Genomic DNA, 15635 nt, shown 5'->3' on the forward strand with positions numbered 1-15635 from the left:
AACTATAAGGTATTGAAGTTCGACTGACTGATCTACAATTTCCTGGAGTCCTCTTTCTTTCCCCTTTTAAAGACAAGTACTGTGTTTGCCCTTCTCCAGTCCTCTGGGACTTCATCCATCCTCTACAAGTTCTCAAAGGTAATTGCTAACAGTTCTGAGATTGCTCAGCTAGCTCCTTTAGATAAAGTTCAGCAGGCCCCGCCAACCTGAATACGTCTAATTTATATAAATACTCTTTAATCTGTTTTTTCCCTATTTTGGTTTGTGTTCCTTCCCCCTTGTTGTTCATATTTATTATATTGACTATCTGGTCACCATTAACCTTTTTGTGAAGGCTGAAGCAAAACTCCTCAATCTTCTTGATGTTGTCTGGTATTAGCTCTCCTTCCATGCTAAATAGAGAACCTACATTTTCCTTCATCCTACATTTTCCTTTTGCTCCTGATGTATTTATAGAACCTCTTCTTATTTCCTTTTATGGTCCTTGTTAAGTGTTACTCATTTTGTGACTTAGCCTTTCTGATTTTGTCCCTACATGCGTGTGCTATTCTTTTGTAGTCAACCTTAGCAATTAGTCCATATTTCCATTTTTTTTGAAGGACTCCTTTTTTGATTTTCAGGTCATAAAAGAGCTCCTTGATGGAGCCATATAGGCCTCTGATTATTCTTCCCATCTTTCCTTTTCATTAGGATAGTTCACTGTTGTTCTTTTAATATTCTCTCTATCACACTGTAATCCAACCATCGGTTCCCCAAGAAATGAACTGAGATAGTCCTAGCAGATCTGGCATGAATTATTGAGATCTGTTTGGAAATCAGATCCTTATTTCAGTGAGTTGGTTCCTAAGAGTTAATTTTTCAGTAATTCAGTCAAAAATGTAATATAAAGAAAAGCAGAAGTCTGTTTAATATCCAATCTTAATTGTAGAATCTGGCCTCTGGCTAAAACCACACATTGAGAATTTGGCATTTATATACAAGGCAGAAAAGATCTTAAGGATTTTCCTGATATACTATCGAGCCTGTAGGCCAGGGCAATTCTCGTGAAGTTCCTTTTGGCTGCGATACTGGAATTCCTATGAGTTTTTATTCTCAGGGGTTTTATTGTTTGGGCATACCTTAGACAAACCACTGTTTGTTTAAGGTATGCCAAAACAAACCAAATATGCTCACCCTTCAATTGCCAAAGAGGGAAGTACAGTGCTTCATGTTGGAATTTTAAAAGATGCAAGCCCATTTTATGACCTGTAGGGGACGACTTTCAGAAGCACACATGGAAGTTAGGCAACCCACTCCAATTGACTTTCAATGTATGTTGGACACTTAACTGACCTTTGGGCTGCTAAAAATCTCCCCATACGTTACAATATCACAGAACATCATTTCTAGAACAATGTGAGTTACAGTTATTGTCATGAATAAGTGGTGAAACAGGGAACAAGTACTTACGGTTGCGCCCCAATTTCTCGAAGATGATAGAAGAGCTGAGGGAGATGGGTTTGAAGGAGGGTCTCAAACAGCAAACATAGTGACACGATGCCCTAGCAAAACAACACCACCACACCCTGAAAACATTCACTACTACTCATATATTCAAATTAAATATTAATATAGTTTTAATTTAAGCATTAAGACAAATAATTAATACATCAGTGTGTTAGGATATAGATATTCTGGCCTGTCTGTAAAGGCTTATACTCTAATTTAGCTGTATTCTTATCACTTAGCTAGTTATAGAGGTATAAAAGAGAGAATCAAAATCACTGTCTGACTGTATAAGGCCTTTGGCTAAGCAGCAGAGGCAGCCATAAGCTGGGAAGCGAACAGTCACATCCTCACATTCCAAACTAGTCACATTGAAATAAGGTGCTATTGGGCTGTTAGGAATACAATCCTGTCCTGATAATGCCTATCGCCTCCAGAGAAAGGGAAGTGCCTAGAAAATGTAAAAGGAAACTTAGCTTGATAGCATCCTGTCTGGCAAGAACTCACTTAATATCAATAGCTGGGATGTGAAATCCTCACTTCTGTATTGTTTTGTCATTATAGTTCCCACTTTGCTATTGTTTATTTGCTATTGTCTCTGTCTGGTTCTGTGATTTTTTCTGTCTGCTGTATAATTAATTTTGCTGGATGTAAACTAATTAAGGTGGTGGGATATAATTGGTTAAATAATCATGTTACAATATGTTAGGATTGGTTAGTTAAATTTCAGTAAAACGATTGGTTAAGGTATAGCTAAGCAGAACTCAAGTTTTACTATATAGTCTGCACTCAATCAGGAAGTGTGTGTGTGTGGGGGGGGGAATGGGAACAGGGAATGGGGGTGGGGAATTGGAATCATGTTTTGCTAAGGGGGGGAATGGGAACAGGGACACAGGTAAGGCTCTGTGGTGCCAGAGCTGGTTAGGAGGACACTAAGGAAGGAAACTGGAATCATGCTTGCTGGAAGTTCACCCCAATAAACATCGAATTGTTTGCACCTTTGGACTTCGGGTATTGTTGCTCTCTGTTCATGCAAGAAGGACCAGGGAAGTAAGTGGGTGAAGGAATAAGCCCCTAACATCTTGGTGCCGTGACTCGAATGCATCGCATCGGATAGGTGAGTGGCAGCCTGTAAGTCCCCCTCCCCAACAGTCTGCGCAGCTGCTTGGAGTGAGTATAGTGAACTCTCGTGATGGTAGTTGCGGGTTCTGGCAAGCCAGGGTAAAGGATTTTTTGGATAAATGGATAAGGAAGAGCCAGAGCCCATACCAGGTGCAGGGGTCAACCTGGGATGAGATTAAAAAGGAAATGGAGGAAGTGTTAGGGGCTTATTCCTCACCCACTTACTTCCCTGGTCCTTCTTGCATGAACAGAGAGCAACAATACCCGAAGTCCAAAGGTGCAAACAATTCGATGTTTATTGGGGTGAACTTCCAGCAAGCATGATTCCAGTTTCCTTCCTTAGTGTCCCCCTTCCCAGCTCTGGCACCACAGAGCCTTACCTGTGTCCCTGTTCCCATTCTCCCCCTTAGCAAAACATGATTCCAATTCCCTCCCCCCTCCACACACACACACTTCCTGAGCGCAGACTATATAGTAAAACTTGAGTTCCACTTAGCTATACCTTAACCAATCATTTTACTGAAATTTAACTAACCAATCCTAACATATTGTAACATGATTATTTAACCAATTATATCCCACCACCTTAATTAGTTTACATCCAGCAAAATTAATTATACAGCAGACAGAAAAAAATCACAGAACCAGACAGAGACAATAGCAAATAAACAATAGCAAAGTGGGAACTATAATGACAAAACAATATAGAAGTGAGGATTTCACATCCCAGCTATTGATATTAAGTGAGTTCTTGCCAGACAGGATGCTATCAAGCTAAGTTTCCTTTTACATTTTCTAGGCACTTCCCTTTCTCTGGAGGCGATAGGCATTATCAGGACAGGATTGTATTCCTAACAGCCCAATAGCACCTTATTTCAATGTGACTAGTTTGGAATGTGAGGATGTGACTGTTCGCTTCCCAGCTTATGGCTGCCTCTGCTGCTTAGCCAAAGGCCTTATAAAGTCAGACAGTGATTTTGATTCTCTCTTTTATACCTCTAACTAGCTAAGTGATAAGAATACACCTAAATTAGAGTATAGGCCTTTACAGACAGGCCAGAATATCTATATCCTAACACAGTGATACACAACTAGAGTAACATGAGCAAACCAGATCCCTTCAACTTCTAAGGCCTTGATCCTACAAGCACTTCCACACCTGAATAACTTTATATATAATGAGTAGTCACATTCAACTCCAAGTCACTCATGTGTAGTATCTCTAGGGTTAAGGTCTAAAGGCCAGATTTTTATAAGTATATAGGCACCAAAAGATACAGATAGGTGCCTAAGTAGGATTTTCAAAAGCATTTAAATGACTAAGACCCATTGATTTCAATAGTAGTTAGGTGACTAGGTACTTTTGAAAATCCCACCTCGGCACTGGCACTTATCTGTATTTTAGATGCCTAAATATCTTTTAAAAATCTGTCTCTAAGTCTATTAAAGGCCCAGTAATACACAATCTATGTGGTCTTAGTTTTATTCTGATAAAATAGACTCCAGTTACACTACACCTGGACACAGACAAAAGCAGTGCTTTTTGAATTATAATTAGAAAAAAGTGACAAATCAAATTATTACAAGGACAAGTTAAGTGGTCTAAACTGTGGAAAAACAAATATTCCCCATTTTAAAAATTCCTTTAAAAAAATCATGATGGAAACTAGCATACATTCCCATATACTGGGATACCATGCTGCTAATATACCAAAGCATAGGCCCAATCCTGTAAATGTTTATTTCCAGACAGAATATCTACCACTGTGAGGTTTGTTTATTTATTTGACCATCAGTGTGACTATTCACAGTACTAAGTGGTATTCCCAGGAGTAAGCATTTGCAGGATCAGCTGTAAGTCACTTTTTAACAAAATAGTCCACCATCTGTATCACAATGGATTCTTAGTGGCCCTCATATTTTAATTTTATTGGACATTCTTCTGTGCTGTTCACATAATTCATAATACATCATTACATAATTGGAAATATGATTGCTCTCTTCATTTATAAAACCCCTTAATGGAAAAAACACTTGTCAGTTTAAAACATTTTCTATAGCTTATGTAGGGCAAGAAGAACTTGTAATCATGGGAATTTTAAAAATCGTATGCTTAGCTAAATGAATGCCATTTTCTTTTAAATAAAAGTATTTTATACTTTATAAGATTTTATACAAAATAGAAAAGAAGAATGTTATACTTTAATAGTTAATACTGTAAACAGCATAAACAAAAAATAAGGCAACCAAAACTTTATACAAATGCAAGTCAATTTTTTAAACAACTTTGCATGCACAAACACTTGCACATGCAAGTCACAGAATTCACACAAATTCCATCACCAGCATATGATAGTGCTTAAAAAAGTGCATTCAAGTATGTTTATACACAAAGACGCATGAGTAAGAAGAGGCTAAGTTGAGACCCCTTTGAAAATGACTAGTAATGACTAAACCTATAAACTATAGTGCTCAAGTCTCATAAGAGTCTTCGTAATAGAGGTATCCAGTGTAATTCTACTACAGAGTAACTCAAACAACACTGAGGTCCATTGTCTACTACCTCTGTATCACACACAACTAACTGGCATCATTCAGGAAGGCACTTAAACACATGCGTAAGTGCTGTTCTGAATTTGACTCCCCCCAAAGCCTGATAGCATGACCACTGTATTATTAAATATGCCTTTGCCAGAGACTTTTACTATTATTGAGGTATAAATTATAGGATTTCAAATAAAGTTATATAATGTTACTTCAGATGTGCATGACATTTTCATCATAGTTGAAGGGACATAACTCAGCTATGTACACTTAAGAAAATAAAATAAAATCATGCTACTAAGCATTATTGTTCCATAACAAATAGAAATATAGACTGATTGGGTCTTATTTCCTAATGAACTTACAGAAGGATGAGAAGATATGGAATGGAGTCTGAAGAAAAAACGCACATACATCTCACGGAATATCTGATACAATTTGGAAGGTTCATGGTACAGAAAACAAAGTGGAGCAACTGAAATGATAAAAGAATTTAATTGACTCAATGCTGTAAACTGTTAAAATAGTTCAATGAGCAAGTGCATGAAGTAGGAGGAAAAACAAGCCAATAATCCCTTTAGAATAATAAATTTATAAATTAGTTCTGATTTATTTAGAAAGGTATATTTATTTTTAATATTAGATCCTATTATTAAAAGAAACGACAAGCAAAGGTGAATATTGTAGTCCATGTTACAACCCTATAGATTTCAAGAGGCAGAACTAACTGGATCCTGCCTATTCCATAGACCTGGCCCTGCATGATCATCAAAAATATGTTTTGAGGACGGATAGTCCAGTGGTTCTGGTGCTAGATTGAGACTCAGGAGACCTGGGTTCAATTTCATACTCCACTACAGACTTCCTGTGTACGCTGGGCAAGTTACTTTGTCTCTCTTGGACTCAGTTCCCCTTCTGTAAAATGAAAAGGAGTACTTGTGGCACCTTAGAGACTAACCAATTTATTTGAGCATGAGCTTTCGTGAGCTACAGCTCACTTCATCGGATGCATACTGTGGAAGCTGCAGAAGACATTATATACACACAGAGACCATGAAACAATACCTCCTCCCACCCCACTCTCCTGCTGGTAATAGCTTATCTAAAGTGATCATCAAGTTGGGCCATTTCCAGCACAAATCCAGGTTCTCACCCTCCCTTCCCCCCCCCCCCCCACACACACACAAACTCACTCTCCTGCTGGTAATAGCCCATCCAAAGTGACCACTCTCTTCACAATGTGTATGATAATCAAGGTGGGCCATTTCCTGCACAAATCCAGGTTCTCTTACCCCCTCACCCCCCTCCAAAAACCACACACACAAACTCACTCTCCTGCTGGTAATAGCCTATCCAAAGTGACCACTCTCCTTACAACGTGCATGAAAATCAAGGTGGAACATTTCCAGCACAAACCCAGGTTTTCTCACCCCCCCAACCCCCATACACACACAAACTCACTCCCCTGCTGGTAATAGCTCATCTAAAGTAACCACTCTCCCTATAATGTGCATGATAATCAAGGTGGGAAATGGCCCACCTTGATTATCATGCACATTATAGGGAGAGTGGTTACTTTAGATGAGCTATTACCAGCAGGGGAGTGAGTTGTGTGTGTATGGGGGTGGGGGGGGTGAGAAAACCTGGATTTGTGCTGGAAATGTTCCACCTTGATTTTCATGCACGTTGTAAGGAGAGTGGTCACTTTGGATAGGCTATTACCAGCAGGAGAGTGAGTTTGTGTGTGTGGGGGGGGGGGGGCGGAGGGTGAGAAAACCTGGATTTGTGCTGGAAATGGCCCCAACTTGATGATCACTTTAGATAAGCTATTACCAGCAGGAGAGTGGGGTGGGAGGAGGTATTGTTTCATGGTCTCTGTGTGTATATAATGTCTTCTGCAGCTTCCACAGTATGCATCCGATGAAGTGAGCTGTAGCTCACGAAAGCTCATGCTCAAATAAATTGGTTAGTCTCTAAGGTGCCACAAGTACTCCTTTTCTTCTTGTGAATACAGACTAACACGGCTGTTACTCTGAAACCTGTCATCTGTAAAATGGAACTAATAGCACTTCACTACCTCACAGAGGTGCTGTAAGGGTAAATATATGAAAAACAATGAGGTACTCAGAAACTACAATAATGAAGACCATATAAGTATGATCAGTCAAAGGATATATGGACACTTGCATACTCATTCTAAGGTCTGGATGAACATTTACATTAACTGGGCAACCATTACGAAGTCCTTTAAATACTAACTGATCCAAAAAATTGCTATCTAATTAAACTAAGCTGGGTGGATTTCTAAAGGGTTGTTTCAACTCTAAACATTAAGTCATTTTAAGAGACAGTTTTTAAAACAAACCTCCAGTCAGGCTGAGAAAGTGAAGGACTCCTGGCTGTGACTTCAACATTATCAACTGTGAGAAGGTTAGGAGGAGTTTGTAACCAAGCAGTTCAGTACTTAGACACAAAAATAAAAGGAGTGCTTGTGGCACCTTAGAGACTAACCAATTTATTTGAGCATAAGCTTTCGTGAGCTACAGCTCACTTCATCGGATGCTGTAGCTCACGAAAGCTTATGCTCAAATAAATTGGTTAGTCTCTAAGGTGCCACAAGTACTCCTTTTCTTTTTGCGAACACAAACTAACACGGCAGCTACTCTGAAACCTGCCATTAGAAGACACAGATTCTCTATGCCAACCAGGATTCAAATAGGATTCCATACTCAAGTGACACTCCATCTTTTGTAGCTCAAACAGTGGAGATAATAATGATTAAATCTGTATTGTTTATGGTAGGGAATGCAAGTTACTAAATAGGAGTACCTCCTCTTGAGGTTCTCTCCCATTGTGACTTCCCAGGCTACCTATGCTCTTCACAAAAGAAAAGCTGTTGAAACTTATCAGAACAAGCAGAAACTTAACTAAACAAAAACATTCCATCATCATCTGAGAAGGAACCAGTTTTAATTTGTACATTTGCACCAGCTGCCTTGTCCATTCTGAGTGCTAAAGGATTTTTCACAAAATACAGAATTTAATTGTTTCTTGAATTCTTGTTGGCATAATGACATGTTCATTTAATCCAAACTCTTTTTTAAAAATCAGGATTTCCAGAGAAGACATACTAATGCAGTAAAGAGAGAGAGAGCCCAAACCATCCAGTATTAACAAGCTGCTAATATTTTGTGAATTATTCATTGTATTCACAAAAGACATTTTTGTAATTTCCCTTTTAGCAGTAAGTCATGAACATTCCATTATATGATGCCACTCACTACCTGTCCTAGCCATGTGTTTATGCCAGTGGGCCTTTTACATACAATTCACTTTTATAAGAAACCACTGTTCACACATTTCTTGCCTACTCACAGCACAAAGATAACACAGCCTGGCAAGCCATCCTCTCTCCCCATTTGTGTACACTGAAATTCAATTACCATGAATGAAGCTAGCTTCTGACCTAGAGATCAAGTGTTCCAATAATAGTTCTCTGTATAGGGACTCCCACATGTTAGCAAGTTATAACAAGAGCAAATGAGATCAGTCTGGACATTTTTCTAATTATGCATACACACCTTGGATACACAAACAAGTGGAATACATAAATGTTTAAAATGCATAAAAGAATAGTTTACAGTTTACCAAAAATATGTGGATGTGTGATATAAACTGTGGTTTATTTACAAAAACTATGCAGAATTATTACTTAAAATAGTAATTTGAAAGTCATACTTACCATACATTGAAAAGCCATGAAAAGGAATTACACCTACAAAATAAGGAAGATTCTTTTATCCTTTTATATTTGTTTATTTATCCATAGAAGTATTCATATTTATTGCTTTTTCAAATTCCTAAACTGAGCTTTGTGCTTCACAGGAACAACTAAAGACATATTCCATATCCTGAAGAGCTTAGAGTCTTAGACCCTGATCTTGCAAACACACACATGCTTAATTTAAACAGGGAGTATTCCCAATTATTTCAGTGGAACTACTCACATGGTTAAAGTTAAGCATGTCCTTACGCGCCTGTAAGATCGGATTAAGGACCTGATTTAGCAAAGAATGTAAGCACATGTTTAACTTTAAGCATGTGCTTACGTGCTTTCATGAAATCAAGGCCCAACTTCAGACAAGACTCAACCAGCAAGGGCCATACACTGACAAGAACGATGGAACAGGGAAAGAAAGAAAGTTACACTAATGAGTTCATGCAGTACCCAGTAAAGATATGTAGACATCTTGGCAGTTGTGTTGTTTATTTTCCTCTCTTTTCCAAATCATCTCATTTCCCATAGGTGACATGGCTGAAATGAGTGTTCAGAGGGGATTTGAATGAGGAGAGGGAAAGTGTTTGGCAAATGGGTTTAAGGAGGATGCTTCATTCTTTGTGGGCTGCGTAAAAGAATACATGGAAACAGAAGTCGGAAAAGGGGCCAGAGGATGTACCAAGACTGGCATCGTTGCTGGAATGGAGAAGACGCAAAAGGAGACAAGGTTAGAGATACAGACACAAGATCAGTGACGTAGGACCTTGAAAGCACAGACAAAGAGCATGAATTTGATATAAAGGGCAATGAAAAGCCAGCAGCAGGAGTCAAAAGGGAGGGGGTTGATATGGACAAAATGACCAGTGAGAAAAGAAGATTATAACAGCAGCAGTAAGGGTAACGTTAATAGCACTAATGTGATAAATATATTCATACCTTTGTGCCTAAAAATCAAGACCAAAAGTGAGAGCCTAAAATTGGCATCTCAGTGGCATGCTTTCTAGAGGTGCTGAGCAACTAGGGATTAGCTGAATTAAGTGGTGTTCCAGTCAGGTCCCCTAAGCAAGAATCGAGAAGAGTGAAGTATGAGCTACTATCCTTATCCTATGCTATCAGAATATTCTCCTACACAGAGAATCCTAAAGTGGCTAATAAAGCTAGATTTAACGTGGCTTTGCAGTAGATCCAGTGTGAGGATCTAGCCCAATGACTTTAATTTCATTATACTACTGGCTGAGGTTCACTCTTATTCTGCTTATTTGTTAAGTTTAGCTTATTTTTGCATTGCTAAAAGTAGTAATTTTCCCAGCTTCCACTAGAGGAGGCAATAGTATAACTCTTACCATTTGGTGGATAAAAAACAGCATATTCTTCCAACGCCGAGTTTTCCTGTGAATGAGCAGACATGGGTTTAAACACACTCAAATGGTAAAAGTCTCTTTAGAATGTGAACTTTATTACTTTTCAGTAATATCATTTAAAAAGTTAATTATTAATTTTGTATAATTTTATATTGATAACTAGCATGCAAGTCATTTCACGAGTCATATAATAAAGAAGATATAGTGTTCCTCAAATGTAAAACATAGATGTGACACAACAAAGGAGATTGGCAAACCGTAGAGAGGAGATGAGGGAGAAGGAGGAGTTCAATAATAGCATCACATGGAGACTGTGTGTGTTTGTGCACATACATACATTCTGGAGATTGTTACGTTTTGTGTTTCGTTAAATAAAAATGAATAAAGAGTATAACTGACTCACTCGCTGTAAGCCTTGCAGACAAAAGTGAGTTTTCAGAAGGGATTTAAATGAAAAGGAGAGTGCCTTGGCAGACCAGAACAGGGAGAATGTTCTATGCATAGGAACAGCTCTTAGAAAGGTGCAGAAATGTTAGTGAGAGGAAAAGGAAATTGTTGCATTAAGGCTGAATCATTGAAGGAGTGGAGGGGTATCATAACTGAATTACTTTTCCTATTTTTCTTTCATATCTTAAAATCCCTATTGCTCCAACAAGCCCTTTTTTTCAAATCTAATATCAGTGCCAACAATAAAAAAGGAACACACAATTTCTTCTATTCCTATGCAAAAGGGGCATGTGCTAATACTATACAAAACTATTTTTTAGACCCACAATAAAATATTGACAGTCAATTTTGAGGCATAATTCAGTGCTTTTCTTAAACACAACTGCACCTATTTTAAAAGATGTTTTTAATTTCTTTTCTGTAGTTTTAAGATAACAGAGAACATTCAACTAGAACAGCGATATAAGTGTTTACTAGTTATTTAAATTCATGGTTTAAAAACCTTAAATAAATGATTATTTGTTATGATAAGAAAAAGGATCTCTTCGAATATTATGTGTTTTCATCTCTTGTTCTTTGCATTTGGCACATGTTATAAAATAGAATCCTCTGCAGTGAGAGAGATATTGCCAAATCCAGCAGGAAACGAAGAAAATCTGCGTTACATTATACAGTTTCCTGTACAGTAGAACCTCAGAATTATGAACACCTTGGGAAAGGAGGTTGTTCATAATTCTGAAACGTTTGTAACTCTGAACAAAAAGTTATGGCTGTTCTTTCAAAAGTTTACAACTGAACATTGACTTAATACAGCTTTGAAACTTTACTATGCAGAAGAAAAATGCTGCTTTTAACCATCTTAATTCAAATGCAACAAGCACAGAAACAGTTTCCTTACTTTGTCCAAAAAAAAAATAAAATAAAAAAAACTTTCCCTTTATTTTTTTTAGTAGTTTACGTTTAACACAGTGGATGTACTGTATTTGCCTTTCTTTTTTTTTTTTTGGTGGTCTCTGCTGCTGCCTGATTGCGTAGTTCCAGTTCCAAATGAGGTGTGTGGTTGACCTGTCAGTTTTTAACTCTGGTGTTCGTAATTCTGAGGTTCTACTGTAGTACGGAACCAATTGAACTGGATCAAAAACGTCCCTATTTAGTTGTGGCCAACTGTATATATATATATATATATATACACACACACACACACGCGCGAACCCTGTGGGAAGAGAAAGTTTGTCTACTTAATGGAGGACTTAGTTAAAATTAATCTGATTTTTAGATTTAATATTATCATATAAAGAACTTTAACCACAAGTGTATGATAGTATATTTTGTGTGTGTATATAATCTCAGTATATTCAAATAGCCATATTTTAATGTACAACACATACATAGTGGTAACATACATGGGATAACTTTCAGGGACATATGAGAAGCTGCATCATCATGTACATTCTGTCCACTAATTCACTGGAACCAGAACTTGTTCTAAACCTTTAAGTAGGTTCAAACAAATGCGATTTTTTAAAATGACTCTGATAAGGAACTATCTCATCCTTTACCAAATTGTGGAATTTCCTCAATAAAATTACATTGAATGGAAATCCAAAATGGTCAACATTCAGTTTTGCTCCAATGGTAACTTTAATCTAGTATCTCATGAATGTACTAGCAATGAGAGTTTACGATTGGAAAGGGAAGAGTCCCAGCTTTACAAGACTATATACACCACTTCCTCTGGGCCCTCCTGGCACTTGAAAGCCCAGAGATATTGGACTAAAGTTTCTTAGGTTTATAAAATTTATTTGTTATATATTTCTGTCATTCCAAGGACCATGCAGTTAAACTCAAGGGGTGAAATCGTGGCTCTATTGAAGTCAATGGGAGTTTTTCTTTTATAAAAGTAAGCAGCATATACAGAATACACAATAGTTTGACAAGGTAGGATTTTATTGGCACTCATTTAGAGTATCTAAAGTAACTCTCTCATGACTTCACCATTCATGAGTAAGAGCTGATTATTCCAAACTTATTTCAATAAAACTTTACATCATTTATTGTTTGAATACAGTAAAAGCTTTTTGGCATGTTGGAGAAATGGGGGGGTGCCAGTAAGTGAAAAATTCCGGTTAACTAACAGGGAGGGAGTTTGGGTGCAGCATGGGGTGTGGGTCCACCCCACCCCAAGCGCTGGCTCTGAGCTCCCATTGGCCAGGAGGCAGCATGCAGAGCCGCCTAGCTGCACCTCCGCCCAGGAGCAGCAGAAACAGGTCAGCGCTTGCGGGGAGCCACTTGAGGTGAGTGCCCCCTGGATCTGGCACCCCAAAACCCCTCATGAACCCCAACCCCGAGCCCCATCCCGCACCCAAACTCCCTCCCAGAGCCCACACCCCGCACATTAGATGAAGAGCTGGACAAGAGACTGAGTGGGACAGAAAGTGCAGATGGTAGGGGTAGGATATGAGGGACAAAGAGCCAAGGGTGGGGAAGTGACAGGTCAGAGATAGGTTGGAGGGAATGAGGCAAGAGCACACTCCTCTCCAGAGCCTGGAATGGAACCCAGATTCCTGAGTCTTCTGCGGTCAGCAAATATCTGTGAAAACCCTGACAAAAATGTCGAATCCCCTTGTAGTACTTGTCCACACAGAGGATGACAACCTGCTACTGCAATCAGTTACTCCATGAGCTCAAGTGGCAGAGGTCTGTATAGTGGATCTCAAGGTTCCAACCCTGCTGATGACCCCTGAAGGTGTCAATATAATGACACGTGATGGAATTTATTTTTTCAGTTTGCTTTTGTAAAAACCTAGGAAATTACACATAAAAAAAACCTTAACTTAAAATAATATTAAGGTCAAGCACTTCTAAGTCAGGAAATATGAGAACAAAGATTGCCCGTGCATATGTGTATTCATTATTATATAGTCTTTAATTACATGACTGTATACTTTGTGCTTTCGTCTAATGCTGACCCTCACGCCTAGAAGAAATTCCCTGTAAACATCTTCAAAACTAACATTAGCTTCCTCCAAAACCCTCCATAAAACTCTCCTTTGTCAATAGGCCTATGTAAAATTGACAAAAGCTACACTGCTAGTATGCTGAGACTGCCACCTATCATGCTGACCTATATGTTCTCACTATTTCTTTGTACTCACCCTTTGGTCTGCCTGTACCCAACTGTTGTCTGTCAGATTGTAAACTCACTGGGACAGAGACTGCCTTTTTGTTCTGTGTTTGTACAGCACCTAGCACAATGGTGTCATGGTCCATATCTGGTGTTTCTATGTGCTAATACCAGTAAATAAATAAATAAATAAATAAATATATAGTATTTTCCCTGCTTCAGCTGGCCCACCCTGTGCACTGAATAAGGCAGGAGTTCGATGGAAAAAAACAGTATATGATCATGTAAATTAAAGACTGTATCAATGCAAATACATAGGCAACCTTAATTCTCGCATTTCCTAACTTTTGAGTGTTTGACTTTGTGATCTTAATTACTGTCTTCTAATTTACTTTTTGTGTACATATGTAATATACATAAATTAAACCCATATAGATTTGCTTTTTTGGTATACTACATACAACAATCAACACTACTCTTCATATTATCTCTTACAATACTTTTACTTTACCTCGTATGTATGATTTGGGTGGAGTAGCGCTATTGTAAGAAAAGTGCTCCAATACTGATGTATCTCGGGAAAAACAGAGTAATACCTGCAGAAAACAAAGTAAAAAAAACATCAGCTGACTTGCTCGATGAACAAAACAGTGTCAAACACACAATTATGCACTGAGAGTTGTTTCATTTTAAGATCTTCTGTATCTAATACTATAGAGTTAATAGCAAAAAAACCTCTTACGAGACTATTTTAATTTTTGAAACACATTATGATCCAAGATTTCTACGTTTGTATTTTCAGACCAGTCTATGCCGAGGTGTGTATGTAAACCATTTGTGTATGCAGTTATATGTATGCATGTAACTGACCACTTACATGGCTAGCAGGCAATTTCAATACCAAGTTACCATGATTGACAGCCATCATACTAACTGCATAAACAAACAAAGCATGTGCATTTTTGTGTATGTGCAGTTCTAAAATTGCCTGGTGCCTAACATTCTCCATCAGACACAGAGCCTTTACAGAATATCTTGATAGTATATATTCTCAACATTTACTTTATTATGAAACAACACAATGGGAAAATACCAGATTAGGAAGACAGCATTATATCAGCCTCTATCAAAAAGCATATTTAGTGTTAAATAGTTTAGGATAAGAACACAAATATATCTGTATATGGGAGATCATTCTAGATTCTGAAGAAGGATATCACCTATAAGAAAAGAGGCTAGCACATTGTGAGCAATCCTGGAATAGCTATAACAATAATAAAAGATGAAATATATGTATCTGAAGTAATGGAAACATTGTGTCATATTAAATTATATGATATTTGAAGATCTGAATGTTATCATGCAGTCAAAGACTGAACCACAACAAACATACACAAGGTGGCAGAATTAAAGTTGAGTCTGCTGTTTCCTGACCTGGGTGCTTATCTCCGCAACTTTAAACATTCTTTAATATAGTTTTTAATAGAGAATATTTTAAATCAGGACTACAATTTTTAAAAAAAATCAAAAAATGTTTTAAATGCTGTAGTGCTGTTTCATTACATATTTTCTGTTTCATAAAATAAACTGTTTTTTCTTTGAATAAATGATCGTGAATAGTTTTCAAATAAATTGGTCAAAAACAAACATGCAAAATTGTGACTTTTGTAAACCACTTGCACTTCTATTTGAAAACAGATAATATTCTTTTTGTGATAACATTTTACCTTTTTTGAATCCCAACAATTTCTCATATTTAAACATCTTTTTTAAA

The 15635-nt window shown here is 37.6% G+C and overlaps 1 protein-coding gene across 1 annotated transcript in view; it reads right to left on the reverse strand.

Annotated features, from left to right (window-relative positions):
* Positions 1-15635, reverse strand: part of TBC1D19 (TBC1 domain family member 19) — a 106418-nt gene that overhangs the window by 9675 nt on the left and 81108 nt on the right. The window contains exons 14-18 of the mRNA XM_037897967.2: positions 14362-14457; positions 10273-10318; positions 8894-8926; positions 5517-5626; positions 1450-1541 (exon numbers count right to left, since the gene is read on the reverse strand). Of these exons, the coding sequence (XP_037753895.1) occupies positions 1450-1541; positions 5517-5626; positions 8894-8926; positions 10273-10318; positions 14362-14457 (377 nt within the window). The remainder of the gene's footprint in view (positions 1-1449; positions 1542-5516; positions 5627-8893; positions 8927-10272; positions 10319-14361; positions 14458-15635) is intronic.

The sequence above is a fragment of the Chelonia mydas genome, chromosome 4, assembly GCF_015237465.2.
Source record: "Chelonia mydas isolate rCheMyd1 chromosome 4, rCheMyd1.pri.v2, whole genome shotgun sequence".
In the NCBI taxonomy this organism is placed as follows: domain Eukaryota; kingdom Metazoa; phylum Chordata; order Testudines; family Cheloniidae; genus Chelonia; species Chelonia mydas.